This window comes from Larus michahellis, chromosome 19, assembly GCF_964199755.1.
Source record: "Larus michahellis chromosome 19, bLarMic1.1, whole genome shotgun sequence".
NCBI lineage: Eukaryota > Metazoa > Chordata > Aves > Charadriiformes > Laridae > Larus > Larus michahellis.
In genome coordinates this window covers 1,271,312-1,298,898 of record NC_133914.1, presented here as the reverse complement: position 1 = coordinate 1,298,898, position 27,587 = coordinate 1,271,312, and the positions used below count along the sequence as shown (strand labels likewise).

Genomic DNA, 27,587 nt, shown 5'->3' with positions numbered 1-27,587 from the left:
GGGAACATACTTTTGTGGCTGGGGCACTGGTCTTCTCATCAGCTGGTTTCAGGAGTTCAGGTGAATGAAATCTTTGGGTGCTGGAAGAATATCTAGGATTCTTGCTTTCAGAAAAAGAACAGAAATTATCACTTGGAGCAAAACCAAACCTGTCAATCTTTGATGTTTTCGTCTGTCGCGGTGATGTCTAGGTGCCTAGTGAAATTCTTGTATATTGTGTTGCATTAACCCTAAGTCCTGAGACGGTCTGTAAGGTAAGAAATGCACCGCACAGTTTTTTGAGTCTTTTATGTCCTGATACTGTAGGACTCTGGGAAAAAGAATGGCTTTTCTCCCAGACAGAGAGCAGCTGTTCCTGGCAGAGGCTGCCGTGGGATTCATGCCAATTAAATCTCTGTTACTTTCTCTGTCCAACTCTAGAACAGACATAAGCAAAATCCATTGATATTAGGCAGACAGCATGAAACAGCCTAAATGAACAAATCCTTCTCCCTCCAAACTTCTGACTGAGCAAAGTATTTTCTAAACATCAGATGCTTTTCGCAGGTCTGTTGCATAGCTGTACTCTGTATTCTGTACATTACGTGGCTTGGAAAATGTATTGGCCTCACTCCTGCTACACAGCTTGCCGTAATGCGTTTGCGTGACCTTGGCTAATTCTCTTCCTACTCTTCTTGTTTTGGCTGTGGAAGATGTAAGTTCTTTGGGGACATGGCAGGTTTGTCGCTGGGATTGCTGCTGCCGGTAGCCCTGGGGTCCGTCCTGATGGACTGCCTAGCTTGTAATAGGAATTGTTCCCATAATGGAGATTGTTATGATAATTTTGCAATGTTTTCTTAAGTGCAGCTGATTCAACAAGTAAAATGACTTCTGCAAACATTAAATTTTCAAGGGCTGAGATTGGTTTACAGTGCTATGGTTTGCATGATAAAATCATACCAGCAGCAGTCTGGTCGTGGGTGTTCTCCCAAGTCCATCAAGACCTTTTTTCTTCAAAACCTGCTCATGGTTTTGAGTACTTGGGGGTGATTAATACTGCAACAATAACATCCAGACCTTTCTTCCTCTTGATTAAGCTAATTCCATTATGCCTTTGGCAGGAACGATGCAGTAGAAAAGCTTTGATCTTTCTTAAGATGAAAGTGTTGCATGTGAAGACTGTAGGTTGGCAAGTCCTGAGTACAAAAGCCCCGGTTCATCAGTAGCGCTGGTGAAGACAAAGTAAAGTCGGCAGGTGCCCACTGGAGACAGAGACCCCTGTGTGGGGGTTTCTGAAGGACAGATCGGTTCCATGGCTCATTTGGTCCTTCCTTGCTGCGGCTGGAGCACGTCAGCCGGGGAGGTGTGGGCTCCTGTCTAAGGAGGCAGCGAGCATCGCTGATAACTTGATTAACCGAACAGTAAATATCCTCCCGACTGAAGATGGGAGTACAGTGGCAGGTGGAATGTAAAATGAGTTTGTTTGCCTTTTTTGAAAGCTTTCAGCAAGGGAATCTCTGCAGTGGTTGCTACTGAGTTATGGGATGTGCCGGCGTGTTAAGATAGGCACAGGAGCCCTCGCTGTGCTGATGAGAACGTGCCACTTGATCCTCAGAAACAATAATTTATTGACTTGAATCAAATGCTAGGAATTCTCTCAACAACAAACTATTTTGTTACACTAGCCCCTTGAAAATGGATTTTTTTTTTTTTTAATAATTCACCAAAAAGGATAGGGACAGGCTTGTTTTATGCTTTTCTGCTCCAATTATTCAGTTGCTTGCTAAGTAAATATACATGATATTGCAAGCACCTTTTCAAAATGTCTCTCCTGACAGGAGGAGCTGAAGTCATTAATGTTGACTTGAAGGAAAGCGCTAGTGAGCAAAGGGGGAAAACAAGTCTTATTTCTTCCATAGCTTCATTGACTGAATGTTGCTGAAGGGGCTTTCTCGTCTCTGCTGCTGGATTACAATAAAGCTCGAGCATTAGTTTATCAGTGAACGCAATCTCCAACCTTCCGGTAAGGTTTAAGCGGGTAACTCCTCTTCTTTCTGAAGAGTCAATGAGGACAGTGTGGAATTCAGTGCAAAAATGACAATCTGACTTAACAAAGCGTTGCTTTAGCTGGTAGCTGGCACCTCTCACAGGGCTTTGATATCCTGGCAAAATAAGTATTTATTACTTCGCAGGTCTCGCGTTAAATAGTGTGGTGTAAAATGACAATGTCAAACCAAGTTAAGGATCTGCTTCATTATGAGAGGTTTCCCGGCAATAACTCTATATATTATACTACTGGAGTCACTGTCGAAATTACCAGGGGGCCCACTCTGCACAAACGACTGCTCCTTCAACATCATCGTTACTGAACCTGTGCTCCCTCCTAACAATTCCTCTCCGTGGTTCCACAGATAATCTTTTTTGTTGCCCGTCTTTTATTTATTAGCATGACCAAGCAACAACAGTGCTGCCCTTCTGAAGAGGAGGAAGAGGGCTGGGGAGGGCTTGCTTTTTGTGAGGATGGGACTGACGTACTTTGGAGAAGGGAGGAGGAAGCCGAGGGGAGCTGGGCTGAGGGACACCTTCGTGCCTGATGCTGGCTGGGGTTGAGATGGGTCACAGGTGCCTGGAAAGGGCTGATGTGGTTGATGGCGTTTGTAAATTGTGAGGAGCTGCTGAAACGTGGGGAATTAATGTGCTGAATTGGTCTATTCTCCAGCCCCTGGTCTCTGGGTAAATACAGTTCTGGACCTAGAAGAAATTTGGGACAGAAATCTTTTATATACTATATAAAATCCAGGAAACACAAGAACAAATAAATGGGTGTGTGCATACATGACTTTTCCAGAGCAAGGTCTTACCCCAGGCACGTCTAGACTTTTAAGCAGATTGTGCGTGGGAAAAGAGCAGCAGATCAGGGCCTGGGGACCTGGGCTCTGGGCCATCGGCCTCTTGTGTCACCTTGGCCGCTTCCCCTCTCGGTACCGTAGATAATTATACACTGACCCCTTCTGTGTAAAATAGAGAGATTTACTGATGGGCTGTCTGTGGAAGATATAGTGCTCCCAGGCTGTTTTTTCTGGGAACCGTGCCTAGCTTTTGTTTAATTTTTGCCCAGTCCCAAGCACCTTGATCAGAGGATAGGAGTATCAGAAATTAATAAGGTAAACATGTTTGCAGTTGGAAACAATCCTTATCTGTATCTTTTTTTCTCCTCCATTCTGCTCCTTTTGAATTTGATCCAGTGTTTGACTTAACATTGGATTTCCTGCCTTTTATAGCTCTCACTCAGAGCTTTAATAATATTTGATCTCTCTCTCTTTTTCTGAAGTTTTAATATACAGGACATGGGTATTTCAGTTTTATGAATCTTCGGGGAGGCCTCATTTACTGAGTCTGCTTGAACGACCTTGGAGAGTAATGTAATTTTATTTTTTTTTTCTCCCGCTGCCCCCCTGCAGCCGCCTTGCAGGCATAAAATATTAATGGTTTATACTGGAGACAGAGGCGTTCTCGCTCTTAATAGGAAGGTGCAAAAGGCGTTCCCACAAGATAAAGGGGACTTGTTGGAATGTGCTGCCTTCAGCGTGGGCACGATACTGATGCCGTGTCCGTGCCTACACATAGATGTAGCTGCGTTCACACACCTTGACCGTGGCTCTTGCCATCGCTGTGTGTGCTCTTCTCGCAGTTGTGTAGATAAAGCATCGCGTGTACTTCTCCTGACAACGATACGCTGCTGCCGAGGTGTTTTTCCGTTAAGTTTTCAAATTAAGTGACTGGCCATGTTTTTGCAGGGAGCTTGTGGCTGACAAGCTGAGTGAGCCCTGGCCCTGTAAGCCAGAGCCCTGCCTAGCTCTGACAGCGTCTTCTCTCCGGTCCCGGGGACCGTACGGAGCGGAGCGTGAAACGCAGAGATCTGACCCCGGAGAGGGCAACCTGTCGTTCTTGTGGTCAGTGACGGCTCATGATACGGTGCTTGGCTGAGTTAAGTTTTTATTTCTGTTAAAGACTAAACAGATAAGCCCTTGATTTGAAGACAGATAAATGGTTTGTGTGGGGGACTTGGGACAGTCCAGGTGTGTCCTTGGTCAGCTCTGTCCATCTCCCGATACCGGAGTTTCTCCGTGATGGGGGGGGAGATGGGGGAATGGTAGAGTCGAGTGCCCGCGCTGGTGTCCTGAGGAAGGTGCAGTGAGCTCAGTGGGAGGAAGATGAAGATACTGACATCTTTTCCAGCTCCAATGGTTTAAATTTGGCTGCAGTGCGGAATATCTTTATCCATTCCAGACTTAAGACAGGAAAGGTCACAAAATCATCACACCACGCAGTCCTCTCTGGATGTTCTCTTCCTGCCTTAAGTATGCAGCAAAACAAGCGCATCTCCATTCCGTCTTTTACAGCAGAGTTGCTCTTGTACGTCTGTTAGCTGGGGTGCCAGAACAGCACCATCTTGTAACACGCCTGCCATGCACTTTGTGTTGAAGGTGTAAGATTGAGCTCTGAAATATTGGTTACTGCTGATGGACCTGCTGTCGTTTGGCCTCCTTGTACTGCCTAGTTTCAAGGTCGTCGTTATTCTGAGTTTTTGTCATGCTAGTATTCAGAGGAAGGTATTTTTGTGTAATTTCCTATCTGAGCACGGGCGCTTGCAAGTGTCAGTTACAGAGTTAATTATTTCTAAAGCTTAAGTTTTGGCAGCTTAAGTTTAGCACAGAAGCAATTTTTGTGATTGACTAAGCTATTCCAGGAGCTAATGTCTAAGGACAACCCTTCAGTGCTGCTATTAGAAAGGAGACGTGGAGTTCGGGTTGCGAGTGCTGCGGTGGTCGTTGTCAGAAGGGAGTTTGGGTCCTGACTGACCCCAGCGGCTGTCGGATGGTGCTGGAGGGGATTCCCAGGGGGAATTTCTTCCTCTCTTGCCCCGATACTTCTGGCACAAGAGCATGCTTAGGAAAGAGGGGGTGGAAGCAGCTTTTTTCCTTAATGGAAAGAGTTCTGATTGCCCTTTCTGAGTGAAAGGTTGAGCAAACATGCCAGGGTTTGGGAGGAGGGATGCGGCAATATGACAAAATGGAGCAGCTTCTTTGCAGATGTCCTGGAGCCTCCCTTGTCCCTCTCCCAAAGTACCCTTTACAAAGAAAAATTTTCAGACCAACCTTTTGCCTTTATACGTGGAATCTACCTGTATTCAGAAATTGGAGAGTTTAATATAAAAAAAAGAAAAAAAAAATTCCTGATTTCCAGCAAATCTCTTCAAGCTTTACGGACAGATTTTTTCAGACATTGTTGTATTGTTTGCTAATGGGATATATATAATTTTCCAGCAGCTGTCGCATGTGGAGGGGAATGCCAGTTTTGAATACATACAAGAATGGAAATAAATTCCCAGAAAGGCAGCTAACAAGGTCTGGAAAAGAAAATTGCCATGGAGATGAATGTAAAAGATGATGAAGGCAGACACAGTCGCTATATAAACATGCGTGGCTATGCCAAGGAGGAAGGGAAACTACTTTCTCTTGGTAGTAGCTGAAGGTTAGAACGTTAAACTATTCCATACCTGTCATGGTAATTTTTAAGCAATGGAGGAATGCTGCTAAATGACCGTGGTGCATCACTGTCAAAGAGACGTTCAAGAGAGAAAAGGGTTGTGTGTGCCTTTGAGGGAGGCTGAGGATGCTGTCCCTACTTTCTAGCCTTGGTGGGTGATCCTCTGGTGCCAACGAGGGACAGGTTTTGGTCTGCTATTCAAAACCAGGAGATGCAGCTGATGTACATGATGGAGCAGAGTCCGGCGTGTTCTTGGCCAGCTCTGCGTGAGCTGTGATAAAGCCTCATTTTTGTCTCTTGTAAAACATGCTTGCAACATAAATGTAGAGTCTGGTCAAAACCCTGCTCAAGCTAATGGAAATACTGCCTTAAAATGTATCGTTTGTTCAAATTACTTCCCAGCTCAAGGTATTACCACAAAAGAGGTGGTGAGGTTGGACTTTGAGCAAGAATCCATGGTGTGGCATTAGCTCGTGACTTGCGGGCACTTGGCCGGTGGTGGGTGGCGACGCTGAACCCTTGAAAAGGCTGAGCTGTGCCGTGTTTCGGGATGCGGCTGCGCTTGGGGCTCTCCGCGGAGAGGACACAAGGAGGCCCTTGCTTCAAGAATGTAGAGCAGGTTTGAGGCTGGAGTTTAGGGACAAAGTGGCTTCTGTGGATTTGGCTTAAAGCTTTTCTTCAATTTTGGCCTTCATGCTAAATTAATATCTAGAGTAAATAAGCAGATGGCTCCATTAAGCCCTTTCCAACAGAAATTCTAGTCTTGCTGTCAGCCCACTGCAGTCGGAAGTTAAAAAGTAAAACGGTCTTGACCGTGATGCTTCAAAATTGTTCTGTCTGCTAAAAAGATGGGAAATGTAGTTGTTTTATCTAAGAATTGGTGGATCCAGTTCCATATATGCATTCTGTGACAAGGCAGCACTTTTTCCTGGTCGAAGCAATGGCCAAGAACGCACCATGCAGTGAGAGCTGAGCACCGTGTCAGCCATCTACGTAGGCTGTAACTTCTGGCAAGGAGGGGTGCTGCCATCGTTCCAGGTTCACGTACACTTCAAAATGATCAAAATGAAATAAAAATAAATAAAACCTTCAGCCTCTCCTGAGCTGATGAGGAGGGGGAACAGCACATAGGGTTCCCTAAGCTGTACAGGGCTGCTGTCATCCGTCAGTGTCCCAGTGTGGAGGAGCTGGTGGAAACGATCGGGGACGGAGCTGCTGCGGACGCGTGGGCTCCCAGGGACCATCCATCACTTGATGAGTTCAGACTTTGCCTGCAGGCAGCAGCCATTAGACCTGGCTTACACCTTCCTCAGGGGACTGTACCCCTCACCCTGTTACACAGCCCATCGGTTCCCCTCATCTTTAAAAGAGAGGCAGAGGTACTGTGCCTGTAAGGATGCACTTCAGCATTTGGTGCTTTTGTGTGCCGTTATTTCTTACCAGTGTTAAGCTGTGGTCTTACGTAGAAACTCTGGTCACATTCATGTACCGCTGTGCTAAATGTGAAGATAGAAAATAAGCCTTTGCCTAAGAGAATTTGCAACTTCCAGTTACTTTCTTCCTCCTGAGGCTCCTTTGCATTTTGTTGTAATTTCTACAGCCATGACTGCTGTAATTTTAGCATGCCTTCATGGAACTGCCAGTAATCCAAGCTTCAGTTTCCAAATCTTGTTTTTTTCCTAGTTTGTGTGACTTTTTGCTACACTGTAGAAACTACAAAAATGAAAAAAAAGAAGACAGGAAAGCAGTCTTTAGAGATGGCACATGGGCTGGTTTGGTGACAGCCAACGACACCTGACTCACTGTAGTGTCTTACAGGTGTCTTGTGGCTAAAATCCTGGATATAGTGATAAACCCTGTAAGCATCCTTTGGGACTTCAGAGAGAGGGCACTGTGCTTTGTCTGTGACGGCCTCCATTCCACCTCTTCTCTAAAGACATTGTTTCTTCAAGAGCTTGAAAGGTTATCGGGCCAGGCTTGGATATGTCCCTTTTGCCTTCTCGAATGCCTCACTAATACTTAACGGAAGCGTACCTGCGAGGAGAACATGCCGTAAGCAGTGCCAGGCTGTAAAGGCAGAGCCCATAGGAGAAAATAGGCCGGTCACGAACTTCTGTGTCTGGTCCGTGTGTGGTTGAGCTTCAGTCTAAACTCCAGCTGTCACTTAAGCTTAGTGTCTTCCATTATTAATGTGACATTGTAAAGTTAGGTGGTGGAAGTATCAGTTCAGTGGGTTTTGTGTACTTCAGGAGAAAGGTGAGGTGACCTGGTTGTGCATCGGTTCCCAAAGGACGCAACTTCTGCGGCTGGTGCGCCGCTGGCAAAGCGGGAGGCTGAGATTCAAATCGTCTTTCAACTTCTTGGTCTCAGCCTGCGGAGTTCTTGGGGGCTGAATGTTGTGAAATCGTGCGCCCTGGCTTTCCAGCCTATCTGTCAATAAAGAGTCCAAGTTTAATGGAACTTAAGTGCATAGTTAGGCTGAGAAAGACGTGAGTATATCTGTGCATGCAGTGATGGAAATGGTTGTTATTTATCTAGTAATAAATACCGTCTCTTGTTATCAGCACATCTAGCTCTGCCTGCGCTGAGAACAAGCCATCTCTGTAGCACTGATAGTAAGGCAGAAAGGGTTTGGAGGAAATTGTAATAAAGCTGTAGCAGATTTCTTTGGGGGATTTGCAATGCAGCATTAGTAAGCTTCAATTGCATTAGCTAGTCTTCTGTTGTGTTGAATTAGTGTTTGTTTTCTCCTGAATAGAATAAATATAATCGTGTTTGTTACCTTTTTTCTTGGGTATGACTGGAGACAAATGCTATTTCCATGGTAAAAGTATTATGGTAAGTACTTCCATGTAATAAAACACACGCGTTTCAGCAGAGTGGTCTCCTCTTTCGGTACCCACCATCACAGTTGGGTTTTTCTCTTCCCATTCGCAAGAAGCCCACCAGATCCACCTGTAGGCAGAACCGTTCTGGTCACGGACATGTGTATCGTGCAGGAGGAGGAGCCCTTTTCCTCAAGAGCTTTTGATGGTGACCCACCCCTGGAGGAGCGTTTTGCCTCTCTTGCAGAAAACAACTGGTTTAAATGTGCCCCTGGGGTTAAGGTGGCCCGTGAGCCCCACATGGGTCTGAAAAACGTGCTGGTAGTAGAACAGACTTTGAAGCCTTGAAGGTGATAAGTACTTCATTTAATGACGAGACACGAGCCTGACTGGTCCAAGCGGTTCATTTTCATTGTTTACAGACTGTTTTGGGGTTTTTACAGGGTGCTCCGTACTCAGGAGTCCCTAGGGATGTACGTGCCAACAGCCCCACACTTGCGAAGGACTGGGGTGCCGTGGAAGCTGATCTCCGACGGCATTTTCTGAACATCTTTCAGGTTTTTGTAACTGTGCTTCTGCAACAGACTGTGTGTTCTTCCCATCCCCACAGCGCTGAGCGAGGAACAATAACTTGATCTAATTATTCATTTTCCTTGTAAAAGTCCATTGTGATGGGATGTCTCTTGCGACCAAAAAATGAGGTCTAGAGGTGCTTAAGTATACTTTGTTTAAGAGAGCAGACACGCCGAAATAAGATGTTCGGAATTAATGGTACAGCTCTCATGATAATTTCAATAGAGGTTTGGATGAAAAGTTAAAAATACAGGTGAAGTGAATAATAATACACAGAGATATGAAGAGCTTCTGCAATATGTCCCCTAGTTGTACTGAAAGGAAAATTAATCTCTGAATAGTCAGGATGTTTCAGCGTAATAAAGACTGCGAGGAAGTGGAAGTCTCTGTCAAGGCTGGCAGAGCTGACAGCGGCGCTGGGGGTGCCGCGGCCCGGGCTGGGGGCAGTTCTGTGCCCGGGACCATCTTGGTTACGCCGAGCATCTACAGCCCCAAGTTGAAGCAGTTTGTGTACGTTTTGGTCTTGTTCTCCAAAGGCTCCAGGAGTGCATGCCCTTCTTCTTCGACCTCCTGTTGACCGTGACAGTCAGATAGCGTGAAGTTTTCTGTGACTGCTTCATCCTGCTGTGGAAACGCTGCTGAAACCTCCCCGCCGCCTCCTTGCAGACGGCTACATCGGCTGACGTGCTCCCTCTGCCCTTTTTGGGTTAGTCTTAACTACAGCCACTGCAGGGAAAGGTGAAGGTGTGCTCTGGGAAGGTGAATATCAGAGAGGGTCACCCTAAAAGTTACTGTTAGAGACTCGAGGAGGACGCAGTGTCTGTCGCAGCGTGGCTGATCTATTGATTATGGGCAGGTTCGTAGTCAGGCATTCGTGTGCCACGGGGATGTGAAAAGAGAGACGAAAGGAAGAGTGGCCTTGTACTCTGCTGCTGGGAGCTGCGACACCCGGTGCACGGGGTTGTAGGAGCACAGAGCGAAAGGCTGATCCTGCAGGGCCTTCGGGTGAAGGCAAAGAGCGCGGCAATGCTGCCGCTTTCCTGCGAGTGCTCGTGCCTGGACGTGCCCGTACAGATCGGGGATTCGTGGTCCCCTGGCAGACGCTAACCAAGACGAGTTGCTGTAAAAGTCTGTTAAAGTCTTTATTCTAAATTTACGAGGCTGTTGGAAAATGCAACGCGTTGAAATTCAAGGTAGCCCTTGTGCAAGGGGAAGCGCTGCAGAGTTGCTGCTGAATTTGCGGTCAGCCGAGGGCGAGGGCTGTGTGTCTGCGCTGAGCGTACGTACGCTGGAGGGTTTGCGGTGTTTGCCGCACGCAGGCTGGCAGCTCCCAGGGTCCCTTCTCTGACGGCTGCCCTTCCTCGGGGGGTGTCTCAGCCCTGCCTGGACGGGATCTCAAAGTCGGCGGCATTAATTCCAGCGATCTGTGGAACGCAGAGGTTTGGGATTGCCCGTACTTCTGAGAGGGGGGACATGGAGACTGTCAGACTGAATTCAGCCCTCCACCCGTGGCGTGTTGCTCCTGTCTGCCACAAGCCATTGCTGAGTCAGAGTCCCAGGAAGGTCTCAGAGGTGCCAGTTATTAAATATCCTCTTGGAAAAGTTATTTTTTCTGAATCTTAAAAGCTTAAAGCGCAAGTTCCTGTCCTGAGCTGGTGTTGGTGTCACCTTGGAAGTGCAGCCTTCTCTCTCAGTGGCTCAGCTTGCTCTGCATTAAAAGATAAACTAAAACAAGAATAGTCTTAAAAAATAAAAAAGAAAAGCAGCCCCAATGTTGTTCCTTTGTCTTTCGTCTGTGTGGGCTCACTGAAGCTGGTGTCTGACTGCATCCTGATCCGGGCCAGCACCAGGGCACACGCGTACCCTCAGGTTCATGCTTAAATCCATTATCTCCAAGTAACGCACTTGACATAATGCAATTTCTGGAGGAGTTCTTACCTTTAGTTGTGACCTTCGACTCCACGCTCTCCTGCAGTCGGTTTGTATAACATCCACACGATGAATTGCTCATTGTATCTGGGTTCTTTAAGAAGTACTGTGGTCAAATTCATGCTAATCAAATTTCAGGGTGGTTAAAATTGGATCTTCTGTCTGCAGATATCTCCTTCTACTATTCTAGTGCTTCTAGCTCGCTTTCTGACATTTTATTGATTTTATTTTTTTTCTCCTCTCTTTCTCTCCACGTGGAACCAAATTAAAGCAGGAATTGGGATTGTAAATAGATAATGGTGCATGAATGCAGATTAATCAGTGCCATCCATGTACAGTAATACTAATTGTGCCAAGGGAGGAAAGGCTGAGTGAATGGTATAAATATTTAATGCCTCAATCCAATGTGAAATACAAGAGCAAGAAAAGAAATAAAGAAAATAGTTTAGTTGAGAAAACCACACTTCACTGCTTTTGCTCAAAAGAGGAGTTTTGATACCATTAACCTTTCTGTATAATGCAATAAAGGAATTGGAGGAGCTGAGTTCAATGTGGAGCCTTCAATTTCACTTAAAAAAATGCCTTAATGCTCTGGTTAAAAACAATATTGGAAAACATTTGGGATGCAGTCAGTTGCTGAAGAGGTGCGTTTTCCACAGACTGTTCTGCTCGTGGAGTTATTGACCTGTGGAGGTGGCCCTGGGGAGCCAGGAGCCTGCTGCCCTCAAAGCTCCCCGTGCCGGGGCTGGAGATGGAGATTTGGTGTCTCTGGATCACAAAGGGCCACGATGTGAAAACCTCAAATCTCTTCTCTGTCCACTGTGCATGAGCTTAAATTGCAGAAGATAAGTCAGGCTTAGACATCAAGAAAAAAAAATATTTTTAAATCCTTGCTATCATCGAGTTTTTCTGAGGCTGTTAAATGCTCTTCAAGCAATTACGAGAGTTCGTGTATTTTCTGAGTGTTGGTTGCTTGACATTGGTCTTGAGGATGCTTGAAACTTGATCAGATTTATTCAGTATCTTACAGGGCCTGAACTGTTAGGCATCATCTAACAGGCTCTTTCTCATGCAGAGGGTTCAGTGTGGTTGAAATGGTAACTTCTGCTTTCAAGGACGTCTCATGGGTAGAGCACAAGCCAAAGTGTCCAAAACTGTGGTCCCTGTGGGACTCAACTTGAAGCCGTGGGTGAAATGACTCTCAGAGAAAGGCTGTTCCCGCACCTCTGGCTCACCGGGCCAGGGAGACCCAGGGAAGAGCCTGTTTCTAGCCCAGCCTTCCCGGCCACAGCGTCCTCTCGGGTCACCTCCAGGCTCTAACGCGCAGAGCTGTGGAAATGAAAGGTTTGGGTGGAAGCTCACTTCATCCCTTTCTCCGAGTGGCTCCAGGATTAAAAAGATGCTTAACATAAAGTGGGTACCGAATTCCCATCAGTGAGTAATGATCATTGATTTTACTTTAAAAACAGTTCTTACGTTGCTACTTAGTCATTCCGAAGCCTTAGATTTCAGTTAACAAGTTGCCATACTCAGGAAGCTGAATATTTAATCGAGTGATTCATATCTCCTGGTGCTGGTGGCGAGAAAGGGGAGGATGAGGGAAATGGACATATAGAGGTTTAAAAAGTTTTACAAATTGCTAATAGGCTTATTTAAAAAAAAAAAAAAAAAGCCTGGAATATTGAAAAATACAGTGGCAAAGGTCCAAAAGAGAAGGGCTTTTATTTACGTGACTCACTGGACTATTAGAAATGCAATCATTTACTGGGCTAATAGTAGGTGTTGAAAATTCAGAGCACATAATGTAGTACAAAAGTATGCTGGGGAACGTGGAAAGGAATTTCGGCTTCTTTTAATTAGCTCTGTGCGTTTCTAAGTCTCTCTAATGTAGCTCCTCCTTTTTCTTGAAGACAGCAAGGCAGCATTGGGCTTATAAAGAAAAATAACGCGACCTTGAGAAGCTGGCGGTACAAACATTGTGTACCGTGTGTCACAGCGCAGTCAGCATCCTCTCCCAGAGCTTGTCGCAGCCTTTATCGTCTGCCACTTTGTCTGAGGCTGCTGTCACTCCGCGGCAGGTTTGGCAGTGCTAATTGGGGCTGCCTGGCGCTCGCCCCGTGCGCGGACGAGTCAGTGGTAGCTCCTGCAGGAGACTTGGGGTGTTTCTCTGCTGTTCCTGATTGCTGTTGACTCTTGCCTGCTGAGCATCCTTCCCATTTCATTTGAGATTCATCAACAGCAGCCAGGGCGCCTGCATTCAAAGACCATGCGGCTGCTTCAGTTCAACTGTGTTTATCTGTAATTAAATATTCCATTATCAATTAACCATTAATGCTTCCTAATGATTATTTTAAACCTGTGGGAGCCTTATGGTGAAAAGCTAGTAGTTAACTGCAGGTGGGCATGATGTTTTCCATTAAATGCGTAGCTCTAGCCATGGGTTTTTTTCTTATCCATCAGAACGTTTCTGCCCCCCGACCCATCCAGTCTGGTGCTGGGCAATATGCTGTGTTTCAGTGGGAATGAACTCTTCATCCTGCAGTTGTCCACCTGCAGACTGGGTGGTGGTGGCTGGGGAAGAGGGACTGGAGGACCGGGACACTCTTCTGGTAGCGCAGGGTGGCCTGCCACTTTATCGTCATGAACTAATTCCCATTTAACTGGATTCAAACCCCAAAACCCCCAAAGCACGCCTCCGCATGTTGCGTGGTGTGTTTCCATGTGCGTGTCCCGGTGGTTCCGTTGGGATTGCTGACGCTCAGCAGAGGTGCTCTGCTGCTTGGGGCGCTTTGGTTTAGCCTGGGGGGCGTGAAAAAGGAAAGCAGCATCTTCCTCTTCGCCATCGTTGGTGCGTCTCAGCTGTTGCTTCAGGGCAGAACCCAAGTTGGATGCTGATGAGCAGCAGGACCTGGGATCTAAAATAGTTCCAAATACCACAACCTGACACTAACAATGAGCTGCTTAACTTCAGAAATAAAAGGGATAGGAAGATAAAAGGGAAAAAAAGGGAGTCTGTTAGACTAGAGCCCTAGAGAATACAGTCTTTTTGCGTGCTGAGAGTTTGAGCAGTGGTGTCTATGGAAATGAGGACCTGATAGTGATTTCTTGGCTGATTTAGTCCTTTCAAAAAGCTGTCAATGTCTTAAGCAAACGACACGTGGTGCAGTTGAAAATTCCCACGCAGGAAATTCAGGGAACCGTTTTCCTTCACCCTAAATCTTCTGTATTTCTTGATGTCAGTGCAAAGTGGGTGCAAAGCGCTGCAGTTATGATTGATTATTTTTCTTTACTCCTGCTTTTGCCTTCAGTAATTATTTATGCTATTGCAAAGGTAGCAAGAAGTGCAACCCATTAATTCTTCTAATTGATTTTGAAAGCGTTAATTCACTCAGCTGGTAGAATTCTCGCACATCTGTATGTGGGATCCTTGGAAGTTAATAGTGGACTATTCACGTACCTAAAGCGAAGCGTATGTGTAAGTCGATAACTCGTCTGCAGGCTGCTGAATCCACTTTCCAGAAGGATATACGTGTTGGGGGGGAAGGGATGGGGGGACAGGAGAGTGAAATTCTGCCTCATTCAGGCAGGTTAATTTTATTGTTCTCTAGTTCTTATATCAGGCAATTGAATTACTTGGCTCTCCACAGTTATGAAAGTAAAATTTGTCTCTGCATACCGAAAGATTACTTATGAGAAGCTTGACTATTGATTCAGAATGAATAATAAAATAGCCTTTGGGGGTAAGAGTATTAAGTTTAAACATGTTGTCATAACAACCAGCCACAGTAACTTTCTCAGAATTGGTTTTAGGCATCCCATCTTTGATCTCAGCCCCAAATATGTTTGTTTGAACTTAGTTATTTGAAAAAGTTTCAAATTAAATCGGTTCAGCTGTCTTTGAGTTATCCCAGGATGGCGGAATGCCATATAGAATGCTTCTTTTATAGCACCCTGTATTTCAAAAGGATCTGCAAAATTGAGATGAAAATAATCAATGATCAAGAACAATCTTAAACAATTCTATAGTGTAAAGAATGTTTTCAGTCATGCTTCATAATCAGGCGGAATTCAGCCGCGAGATAGTACAAGGCTTAAGGTCTGTACTGTAGGTGGCAGAGATGCATTAGTTATGCAGCATAATCATCCCCGCTATTTCATTAACAAGTGGAGCAGGATTACATTGCAGAGCATCTACCATTAATAAATATGCTGCCAAGTATCATCCTGGCTCCCGACTGTTTGCCTTAGAGAAAGGAAAGTTCACCTTTGGAGGTGTTAGTTGAGTAAAGGACTTTTGAAATATTTTCTAGGCTATCGGTTCTGCTGGTGGAAATGTGTAGTAATAAAATCTGAAGTGTCCTTTTGAATGGAATAGATTTCCAGGATTCTCTTACCTTCATCTAAAAAAGCATAGGTATTGGAATGCCAGTAATTTTTAAGTGACAGTCTGTAATTAAAAAATTAAATGGGCTTTCATTAACAATAATAGGCTTCCAGAATAGCTTTCGTCCCGGTAGTGTTGTTCTCCTTGCCATGGCTAATGTTACCATTGGATACCTCTGTTCAAGGGTGCTGTGACTTAGGTAAACACTGTTCCGGACTAAGACTTGGCATGTGACAGCTCAGCCAAGAATGATGATCTGGAGTTTAATAAAGCAAACAGCATAATACTTTAAAAAAAAAAAAAAAAAAAAAAGTATAAAGAGGTATGAAGAGAAGAGTTGCTGAAGGACTACTAATAGGCTGTGGAGCTTTCCACCTCATGTTTGATGGCTGTAATCTTCTCCAGGTTGGGACAGATCATAAATCACTGCTGCTTGCTGGCTGTTTCCAGTAAAAGAAAATCATTCTTGCAATCCTTTCTCTCTTCCTCAGTTAAAATAAACATACTGTTTGGGTTTGGTTTTTTTTTTTCAGCAGGGTTAACCAAATCTGAAGAAAGGAACTGGGTGAGCTTAAGAGTCAGGCTCATCTTGCCATACCTTAGGTGCAGCCTGTCCCCTGAGGTGGTTTTATGTCCTTTCTGTGTGACAGCAGTAAGACACCGAAGGCGACAGAGCTGGGAGGCTCCGTTACTGCGGGCAAGTCCCTTCCCCTTGCTCTCGTGGTGCAGGAGCCTGGAGCCTCCGGGCTGGTCCTTTGGCTGGTACCACAGACACTGAGTTCCCAGCTCATCCCTACGTGTCCTTGGCAGGAAGGAATGGAACCCCCTGGAATTAAAAACGTGTAAGACAAGCGAAGGAGGGCATGCATGGAAACACCCATGGGGCGTATGGGGCGCTTTCTTCGAGCATGCGGTACTCGTTCAGGATTTCCTATATTCATGTGGGAGGAGGATTGCCTGGAAGGACAAGGATTTGGGGTGTAATTCACAGTCATAATAACATTTGGCTGTTACTGGTTGGTTTCTTGCAGGTTTACTGGAATGAATTTGCCTGCCCCGGTTATCAGCAGTAAAAACTGGCTGCGGCTTCACTTCACGTCAGACGGCAACCACAGGCAGAAGGGGTTCAGCGCCCAGTATCAAGGTAAATGCTTACTGCCCGGTCTCACCACTCACAGAGCGTGTTTAGCCAAACTTCTTTTTTCTAGGAATACACAGTTAACTTCCCGCGTGATCCTTCTTGATCCTGTTAATGTTAACTTTCCAGCTGGGTATGCAGGCGTTGCCGTGCTGAGAGCTACTGTGGGCCATTGTTGGGAGTACAGACCCTTGTGAGCTGCCGGGAGACCCGTCTGCAGTGTGTGCTGTGTTGGTGGGAGCAGATGTTCCTTCACCCGCAGTTCTGCGGAACGCGCTGTGTGGGATGTGGCGAGACAGACAGGGACCCAGCAGGCGAAGGGCAGACCCACAGGGACTGCGTCTGTCTTTACACTGAGCCGTTTCCAACAAGGCGTAAACTGTCCCGTGTTTAGCGGCCATCCCCAGAAGGATGGACTCCAGGACTGGGATCTTAAGATGCTGTCGAGGCAGATGCTTTGGCACAGGAGTCAAGCAGAGGAGAGACCCTGTCGTGGCCTAAGGCTTGTAGGCAACTGTGGCCGACTGCAGTCCTGCTTGGGACCAGATGGTCGCCAAAAGGGGTGGGGTTGGGTGGATTCCTTGGAGTTGTTTGCACTGTCCTCTCTGAGGACTTGGAAGGACTTTGGGTGCCGTGGTGTAGCGTTGCCTCAGGCGGCCGGCTCTGGAGGCAGGGCCAGGGAGAGAGAGAACGAAGCGGGGAAGGAGCAGGAATGACGTCCAGTTCCTCGCCCACCCTCCAGAGGTTTGTGTCAGTGCAGTCCGGCAGCTTTCCTCAGGAGGAAGAAGCAGGACTTGGAGGAAAAAGTCCCGTAGCCCTAGGCTGAGAGGAACAAAGTGAAGGGGAGAGGAGTTTCCTTTGATAAATCTGCAAACTTGCCCTGTTTGTTTGTTCTCCGTTTATTGAGCCTGACCAATGTTGTCATGGCCTCAGCATGGGCTTTGCTTTATAAATCACCATTGTTATTTAACTTTCATTGCTTTCCTTTACCATATAAATTACTTTAAATGATAAGAATAAAGCCTTTGTTTTTCCTGTATAACCCAAACGACTGCATGCAGCTGATGGCTTCTGATATGACATTTGCCTTGCAGTCATGATTGCTGCTTTCTATTAAAACACCTGTCTGAATCATCCTTTTTTCTTAAATAGAAAAGTAAAGATTAATGTTATAATTTCCTCTGATTAGATAAATGTCAATGTCAGGGGGTTCTAATCTAGTGCACGCCTTAGAAGCTGTTTTGTTCGATATAATGAACTGTGCTTTTGTGTATTGAGGGTTTAAAAGATGAACTTAAAACTGTGCTCTTGAAATGGCACTGGGCAGGGCCTCCGTCCGGCTGGCAACGGGAACCTGACGCTCATTCCTCACACACTTGGTGGGTTTTGTGGCGTTTGTCAGGTTCTTCCCATCTGTTAGGAAAGATTTCAATACTTAAAACAAGAAACAAAGCAAAAAAAACCCCAGGGATAAAGGCAAGATTTTTGCAGCCAATGGAATCTGTATGTAGAACATTATAGATGCCAATCCAATGTCAAAAAACTCAGCGGAACCCTTTCCAGAGGAAGATAACCCTGTTTGAACATAAATACTGTAATGAGGATAAATAAATAAATAAATACATACAAAATGGTCCCTGTAGTGCCCTCCAAAGCAGAGCAGGTAAGCCGTGTGTTTCAGCAGCAGAGCTGTGAGCAGACCCAGGGGTGGCCAAGAGAGGGAGAGGTTGACTCTAACTTGTTGCCCGTTTTCTGAAGACATGGACATGCATCATTGATCAACGCTCTGTGTTCTCCGAGGCAGTATCTGGCTTTGCTGATGATCTACAAGAGTGTGATCTCCCTTGCAGCTTATTTGACATTGATACTGAGTTTTAGGAGGACACCTTCTTTCTACGTTCCATTTCAGCTCTTTCTAACCCGTGCCCTATTTTGAAAATCTCTTCATGAATGTAAAAGCAAGGTTAGATATAATCAGCCCATATACAAGTTTTCTGTATGTCAATTACAGTAAACTCGTTCCCTTCCAGGGAGAGTTTAAATATTTTTCCCTTTTCTTTTCCCTTTTATGTAAGGTGAATCTTGCATTCTTGCAAATACCTTTTTCCCCACACCCTGTAAAATCAAATAGCAGGGACTGAAGAGAAATTGGTGCATCAATCTCTTTATCTTCCTCCCACACCTTCTGCCTTGTTTCCCAAAAAGATGCCATGTACCTGCAGGTGGTAAGAAAATAAGGTAGAAGAGTGTTAGGAGAGGTGACAGCGCCGGGGCCAGAAGCCGGGTATCCCCCGCCATCCCCTCTGTCGGCATCGTGGTGAGGTCTGCGAACGAGGTGATGGAAAAGCTGCTGAACTTAGCACGAAGCTGAACAGATTTGAATAATGCTCTGGCTGGTGAGATCCATCTCCACAGATTTTATTGCATAGGTTGGATCTCAAATTGCTTTTCAGCTGGTTGTTACCCACACATAATCACCTCTTTTGTTGATCTCCCTGCCCCATTCCCGTCCCCTTCTCTCCCTCCACCCTCACATAGAGGGAGAAACATGGGCGAGTTTCAGCCCGTAGCGTGGTGTGGGACGCCGGCAGACCTGGCGCCCTTAATAACGGGCCGGTGAGCTATCTACGGCACGTACTGCACCACGAAATGGCTTTTAAGGATATGTATATACCTAGAAGTACATATGCTTCATTTTTGATGGATCTGCCAGTCTCCGCCTGGAATCGCAGCTTTGGGCTGCAGGCTGGCGAGTCTCCCGGGCCAGGGGCAGGGATGGGGTGAGTCTGGTGCTTGCGGCCGCGCTGGTTCCTAAGGAGCTCCAAAGGCATGAACGAGGCAAGGGCCTCCTTTCGCTGCGTGCTGGGCACCCATATAGGAGCTTCAAAATGGTTGTGTTTGAGGGAGGCTCTTCCTTTTCACCTCCAATTCGAGTAAGAATCCCTGTAAGCGACCTGCCGTAGCGTCTCAGATGATGCTGAAATGCCCCAGCGGGAGGAAAAGGGATTCAGGCGAGTCTGTGCTTAATGGCCTTCCCCCAGCAAGGGGAACAGAGGTTCATGGAATAGATTTTTGCTGATACGCTGTTTTCCAAATTAAAAATAAATAAATGTCTCTTTAAATTCTCGTTTAGAGCAACATGAGACGGTTTAAAGAAACACCCCAGCCTGGCTGCTTGCTGGAAAAGCTTTGTAATGTCATCTTTCAAATTTGACAGGACACCGAGTATTCCATTAGATCTATGAGATACGTGTGAGCAGCAAAACCCTCCAGAAAACAGAGGAATTTTCTGTTCATCCAATTATCCTGACACAGTCCTTTGCGGTACTGTTCCACATTCAAATTTATAAGCAAAATAGGTTTTTATATACCAGATTTTTGAGGGCATGGAGTAGGGGAGTTGTTCTTTATTTTTTAAAAAAGCAAGTGATATTGTACTCTGACTTGTTCTAATCTAAATTAAGTGATTTGTAAAGCTTGACTTCCATCATTTTGCCTCCATGTCACAAGCAAAATGAAGGACTAAGAAGAGAGTATATAGTGATCCCTCTTTATCAATTATTGTTGAAAGAGACACGATGCAATTAGGGGAGCGTGTACTTCATGAGTAATGCAGTTTAGTCTCTGTATTTTAGGATTGGTGCTTCGTAATGAATGTCTGGTTTCTGCTGCCTGTTTTCATTACTGTTGGGTGTTTTGGAGTTCGGCTTTCCGTTAGGATTAGTCACAAACGTGGAGCAGGGCTCTGTCTGTTGGCCGGGTTCTGGAAGGCAGGAATGCACGTGGGGGGACCTTTGTTATTGTGTCCTTCTAAAGACGTGCAGCGGCGTGCGAGGCCCGGGTGCGTTGGAGCCGTGAGCTCTCGGTCCCTATTGAATTTCGCTGGGCTGTGGGGTGCTGAGCAGCCCTGGGAAACCGCTGGGGGCTGCTGTGGTCGGGCAGCCGGCCCTGACGAGCCGCGCGGACCCTGCCAGGGACGTGGGGTCCCCTGCGCGGGGCCGGCGTCGATACCGAGGGCAGGGCGTCCGCCGGCGACTGGAGAGCTTTGCTCCTCCTTTATGGCTGCAGGCGTACTTTCTCATGCAGGGATCAACAGACCTGGGCTTTTCTCTGTGTGCCTAGGAGAAACGTTCCCTGGTAATTGTGTAAAGTAACTTGCAAGGGGAGTTGCGGAGAATATAAAAATGGAAATTATTTTTATAAAGCTGCGCTCTTACCGGTGGTGCCCCAAAGCGCTTTACAGAGCGATGAATTAGATCCTGCAAAGTCATGAGCCCTCGTACACCCTGCAATAGCTCAGATTTAGCCGGAGAGAGTTGGGCTTGACTGTGTCGTATTGACTGGGAGGAAAAACTGGCTGCGACTGTGAGGTTATCCCTGTTCTTGCTTGGAAAGTGCCAGAGGCTCATCAGCTGCAGCGTTATGGAGGGTGAGCAGCACGGGACTCCTCGGTGCTTCGCCCCGGTGATGGTGTGAGTGCTGCACCGCAGCCGGAGCCCCCCCAGCCCCAGCGCCGTCCCTGGGCATGGAGCCTCCGGGGAGCACCAGCAGGGCCTGCCGAGCGCCGTGCGGGAGGGGACAGGGCAGGAGGGGACAGGGTGGCTGCGAGAGCGGGGCAGCCTCCCCAGGCAGCGGGAATTCCGCTCTTCCCCCTGGAAAGAGCCCTTTGGTGGGCGCGGGACTGATGCTGCTCCCACAGCGCTGAGCGAGAGGGTGCCAGGGGCTTTACGCAGAACGTTGTCGTAGCCGTGACCCCTCTGTCAGACTGGAAAAAGGTCTGTAAGAGGGACCCTGTAACCTCCTCCCACTCGCCGTGGAGTGGTGGCTGCACAGGCAGGGGGGCGTGGGAGACACCCCGTTACCCCACCCCATTTCCCGTCTGTGCCCTAAAGCTGTCACTGGTCCAGTTGAGGCAGAAATAGGTTCCAGACTTGCTCAGAAACTTTACGCTTCTGTAGCCCCATATCCTTTCTTTGGTCCCTTGATACAGCGCGTTTGTTAAAACCCTTGAGGTCAGATGGCAAATATCCCCGAATTCTCATACTGGGACCTGGAGGAATGTGGGCATTCCGAGACGTGCTGCTTTTCTCCTTCTGCGTCTGCAGGTGGATTACAGTAAAAAAGAAGGAGTGGTGTATTAGATTTGCTTTGAAAGTGTCATACGGTTAATTATTTTTCTGCTCTCAAAAATATAAGGCAAAAAAAAACCCCAACAGATTAAAGATACTACTACTGGTAACAAAGACATGAACAACATAAGCTTTTCTTCATGAGTATTTTTTTAAGCTAATGTGGACCTCAGTTTGAAGTTATAACGGCTTTATTTAAAGAGAAAGGAAAAAGCTGTAACCAAACAATGCACAAAAAGCTCCAAGCTAGCGCCTACCGTAGGTAAGCTTCAAGGAATAATGCTTGACATCTCCCTCTCTGAAGCTCCTGCAAACAGATGTTATAACAGATTTATTTTTTTTTTCTTAAGCCAGAAAATCATGATTAAAAAAACCCAAACTTGTTAGCTATATTGGTAATTTTTCTTGACAACTTTGTCTTAGAAATGTGCTAATTTAGGGATGAAAGTATGACAAGATAAAGAACAAGAAAAGAACAGTTTGAAGTGGAAGATAGACTGTTTTTCTCCATAGATAAGGACTGGCTCATCAGAAAAAGGATCCTATAAAGTGATTTGGACATCGTGCTTCCTGATATAAAGTTGTTATTTAAACACATTAACTTAAAATATGCCAGTAGAAATTCTGCTGTGTGTTAGTGCAACACACCTGTGTGTGTGCTGCAGGAAGCCGTTGTCTCTCTGCTGGAATCCAGATGGGTTTGACGGCGCAGGCTTTGTGCAAAACCCTCTTGTGCAGAGAGAAACTCGGTAACAGCCAAGTCCAGAGAATAAAAGCAAATTGCTGCTGAGTTACGTAGGGAATTTCCATATTGTGAAGAAGGATGGGGCTCTCTTGGCGATGGACGGATGGATAGAAATCTTGCTGCCACCCTCGTTTCTTTTCTCACCTTCTGGGTGAGGTTCGGGGCGAGGAGGTGAATGGAGACAACAGCAGCTCTGCTGCTCACCACGCAGCTTTTAGAATTGGTGTGCCCGTGGGTCTGTACATTTGTAATTCTCTTTGCCAATAATGTGGTTTTAATATGGCCCTGTTTTTCCACTATTTTACTGCTTTTTGAGTCTACTATTTATGCAGATCGTGTACAATTTGTAGGTTGTGGGGTGTTCATTTGAGTGCTGCATTCCCTTAGGAGCAGAGAATGGCTTTGTTGGATCGCGTATTCATGGAATAACTGCATCAGGAAAACTGGGTGAAGCTAACTCAGCGTTTTACTCTTGGGATCCTTGAAGTTTCTTAGAGCTTCCCTTTTGTCTGGTTCCCATTTTTAGCGTGTTAAGCAAAATGGCCTGGTTCCAGGTGGATGGGGGCTGTGTGCCTGGTTTTTATATTGCAGTGGGTCAGCTTGGCGCGGGTCCCCCAAACCACTAGTCCGGAGCCAACGCGGTGAATGAGAAGGGGGGGCCCTGGTGGTTTTGCGGCGTGGGGCTGGGTTGTCGGAGCTGTAAGGGAAAGATGCAGGGTATCCTGCCGTGGGGGTGACGTACAACCTGTTGCTTCATTTTCTTTTCGAATAAGCCCTAATGCTTAGCTGAATCTTTTCCTTGTCTTTGCTTTGTTTTAAATCTCTCTCTGTAGTCAAAAAGCAAATCGAACTGAAGTCCAGAGGGGTGAAGCTCATGCCCAGCAAGGACAACAACCAGAAGACATCAGTGTGTAAGTTTTTTGGCTGCTCCTTACATGCTCCTTGTATAATGATCTCCTTGAACATTTCATTTGACTTTCCAGTAATCTCTAAAGCTTCGTCCCTCTTAAAAGTTTTAATGCTTTTCCCTCTCTTCCCTCTGCATTACTGCATCACTTCCTTCCAGTGCTCTATTCACAAGCATATACTAACTCGTTGCAGTGGGAGTGGAGGGGATCGGTGCGTGTGCGTTTGATATATACTGTATGCCTCCTGCTCGGTGGCAGCTGGGGTTCACTGCTTCTGTCCTGGAAAGTGTCAAACTAAACCGTTTTGAGAACGGAATTAATGTAAGGAACCACGCCAAAAAAGGCCTATTAGAAAATCTCTGGAGGCAATAGCAGTCGCTCTCTTTCTCTCTTTGCGTGTGACTTGTGTTTGGGTGGGCTATCTGCTGTCTTGGATATTGGGGGATGCGGGGAAGGGAGTCTCCACCGAGTGATAAATGCTAGCCTGGTTTGGAGTCATCAGTTTACCATGTAGAAATACTCTGGTACTGAGAATATATAGGATTCCCATTTCTCCTTCCTGGGAGTGCGAGGCCGCTTCCCCGTAGCCGTTGTACCTGTTGCTAACGAACGTTGCTAATGACCGCCGTCAGCACTGTCCTGCCGGGGCTCCAGGGAAAGGCGCCCGAGGCTGAGTAAGAGACAGCAACTGAACTTTCCTTTCCAGCGCATCCTGCTCTGTCCCAGCTGTGCTCCACTTTTGAGGATAAAAGTGTAGGAAGTTCTTGTTGCCTCTGCCCAGTCTGTCCTCACCCAACGGAGAGCAGGCTCCAGTCTTCAAAGCTGTCAATTCAGCATCTTCTGTAGCGCTAATCTTGTCATATTTGATAAGGCAAAACAGAGCCTAGGAAGGCAGCTTAGCTTGAAAGCTATTAAGCCATAATAATATAGATGATGATAGTGCTGTGGCCCAAATTCCTTTCCGTTACCAGCGTGGTGTGTGCCACAACCCTTGTGCCTTCAGCTCCTTCCATGTGCACCGCTCTCAGCGAGGTCTGGATTGTAAACCCAGATTAACCTCTATCTTGCACAGCCTTCTGCTGTCACACTTCTCTTACGGGAAATTTTCAACTTCAGAAATGCTGATTCAGGAGAAGATGTCTCCAGAAAATGGTTCACTTCCAGAAAATGAAGCCCAAAATGTTATCTTCTTTTTCTCCCCTTGCTTTTTTGATGCGCGTGGCTAGCTGTGCCCCTTCTCTCAAACTTTTGTGACCTTATGAGTCTGCATATGCATTGGAGATAATTACACAGGTGGGACAGGCTGATTAAAGATCTGAGAAGTTTGGTAGTGTTGCTCTAACTTCATCTGGCTCAAATATCAGAAATTTAGAAATTTCTGTGTCTCTTGGTAATAGCTGGAGCTATGCCATGCTCTATTTTCAAAGACTTCCTTACCAGCAGTGTTTCCTAGTCCTCTTTGTACCTGTCCTAAAATTCTCCCTTGAAGAGCCGGTGGCCACGGAAGGCATTTTGCAGCCACGTGCTGGTTCCCTGCAGGTCTTCCCGGGGATCTCTGCTTTGCCGGGGGGACACTGCTCAGCTGTCAGATCCCACCTCGCCGGATTAAAGCCTGCACATTTCATGTGTCTGAATGGAGGCGACGTGTAGTCACAGAACAGCTGTTGGTACTATTTCAGAAAAAGAATATATAAAAAATACGGAATTTTGGGGGGAGGTGCTGATTGTGTTGGGTTGCAGTCAAACGTGTGTGTTTGAAATGGAAATGAAGTGCCTCGTGCTGTTCACCATCCCTAAAATTATTTGGACAACTTGCTTTAATCAGTTTTTAGTGGAAAAATAATACAGCTCTGGAGAATAAGTTGTAAGAAATAGTTTTAAATTTTAGATTGCATTAAGGAGATTATTTCTGTTACTGCATGCAGTATGTAAATGTGTACGTTCCAGGTCACACAGTGGGAAAAACACGGTACTTTGCTTCTACAAAACAGCATCAAAGTTGCTTTTCTGGCCTTTGAATGAGGGATACCTGAAATGCACTGCTGGATATTATTGGAAGGGGCTGTGTGAAGTAGTGCAAGTTCTGTGTATGTTCAGATTTGTCAAAATCTATTTTAAATGTACAAGTACAAAGTCGTGTCGGAGGTCTCGACCGGTTTTTAGGTCTCAGCCGAGCGTATGGCAGCTTCTAGGTGTTCAGGGTTGCAGCCAGCCTGCTTTCTGCATCCGATGGTGAGGCGCGACCGTGTATGCGTGGTCCCTGCGGTCCTCGGGAGCCAGGATGGGGGGCCGAGGAGCAGGCGGGGGGCTCTGGCACAGCTCTGAAGGAAGCTGTGCTTGGTTTAAGTAGGGCACGTTGCAAACGTGGTCTTTGTAGATGGTCTTTAAAATTGGAAAGTCTGTAAATGTTTTTGAACACGTGTACTTCTGACCTGTTCTGAGATAGCAACCAGCTATGAAATACGGGTGCAGAGCTCCCCATGTAATGAACTTCCAGCTGGAAGTGGTTTTCTCCAGTGGCAGGGCCTCCCAGCCCAAGTCTGTACCCCTTTCCCACGCGCCTGTTGCTAGACACGTGAGCGTTCAACCTCTGCATCACCGTCACTGGGGTTCTGGAAATGTTTAACGTTTGGTTGCTGGTCGTCGAACGCGTCAGCGGGGTGAGCACGCCATCCATAGGTCAGCGCTCCTGCTTTTGGGACTGAATTTTGTAACCCGTTAACTTGAGCAGATGGTCGCATGGAGAGTAACAGCAAGCCTTAGCGTGATCGTAAAGATCAACCTTTTTAAAACAACTAATTTCTGCTACAGTCCTTCCCCCTCGCCCCCCGTGGCAGTAAAAGAGCTCACTTGCGCTGTATTTCTCATGCTGAGAAATGTTGAGTCTTTGTAAAACCTTTTTAGATGCTGCTTTATTTTGTAGTTCATATTTTACGTTCCTAAATTCAATAAAAAATTGTCCCTTGGGAATCTATCAGTGAACTTACGTTATTAACATGGGGAGATACAGAGAATTAAAGAAGGTTCTCGGTTCTTTTAACAGATGGAGTAAATTACTGTGGCAAGTAAAGCAATCACAACGGGCTGTTATGGAACTCAACGAGAAGGAAGTATTGAAAAAATCAGGAGGGGAATGAAGGGGTGGAAAACTAGTTCCGTGGTTTGGGGGAGAGAATCCTTCAGCCTCTAATGTAGAAATGGAACAGTTCATCACAGTTTTTAAGAGCTATTGTTTTCTTAGTAACCTTGAAAAAATCATTTTGGAGTGCTACAGCCCAGGCATAGATCAGTCAAACCTCCAGGAAGATGAACACAGTACTGACAGCGAGTTCTCAGCATAACAAATATGGTTTATAACCTTTGGTTTAGTTATGTTCGTGTGCGTGTTTAAAACAAAAGATAGAAGAACAGAAGTTTCTGTAAGCGGTCATCTAATCCATCCTCTCCTTTTCTTTTGCTTTCCTTTACAAGTAAAATGTCCCAACTATTATGATATGGAGGTGTCTTTCCTTTCCCCCTTGCTCTCTTTTATCTTACCTGTTCTCTGGTTTATCTACATGTGTTATATAGATGTTAATAAAATGCTAGTTAACAAGAGAAGAACTGGTTTAGTCTTCGGAAGTGTGGTGGATAACTGCCAAGCTGCCCGCCGGTGCCTGTGGGTTTTGCTGGTCACCTGTAGCCCTGCTTCCTCCCGAAGCTTTGAATTGGAGGCTTTGAGGTTCGCTGCCATCTGATATGGGACGTGATAAATGGATGCGATACCAGCGCAGAGGAGCTAACATGGGCGTAAAGATGCGGTCTGGGTAGTCTTTCGGCCATGGGAGAAAGGCTTTGATGTGCAAAGGCAGTCTGGGAATCTGCTCCGCGAGGCAGAGCATTGAGGTGTTTGACTGCAGACGTATCTGTAGAAGCTGTGTTTGCGCGTCTGTACGCTATAGGCACATCTCGTTTAGCGTGGGTTTACTTGGGAGAAGGTATAGAAGTAAGATGAGAAATTTTAGCGCTTTTCCTTAAATACCGCATGGACTTGTGACATACAACCCTAGTTTGTACACTCTATCCGACGCGTTAATTTTACTTTGTTTGGAGATACCCGTGTGCGCAGTCAGCGTGTTGGCAGAGGTAGGCAGGGGTTTAAGAAACCCTAAGGAAGACGGAGTCACGGTGTACTTTGTGCAACCGACCCTTTACGTCTCGGCAGCAGCGTGGCATTTCAAGCACCGGCAGAAGGGCTCTTGGAAGCAGGTGACTTCATTTGCAGAAGAATCACCAAATTATCTCGCATCCCAGACCTGCTGGCGATACCCACTCCTGGAGCGGGGGTTGCCATGGCTGCTCCCGTTATCAGGGCCCAGTTGCTGAAAATACCAGAGATGAATCCCTGCTCGGGGCAGGGACTCCCTCCCTTCCCACTGTGGCGTACG

General features: G+C 46.3%; 1 protein-coding gene across 1 annotated transcript in view; it reads left to right on the top strand.

Moving 5' to 3' along the window:
• Positions 1 to 27,587, top strand: part of CSMD2 (CUB and Sushi multiple domains 2) — a 336,176-nt gene that overhangs the window by 152,082 nt on the left and 156,507 nt on the right. The window contains exons 7-8 of the mRNA XM_074562714.1: positions 16,272 to 16,384; positions 23,086 to 23,163. Of these exons, the coding sequence (XP_074418815.1) occupies positions 16,272 to 16,384; positions 23,086 to 23,163 (191 nt within the window). The remainder of the gene's footprint in view (positions 1 to 16,271; positions 16,385 to 23,085; positions 23,164 to 27,587) is intronic.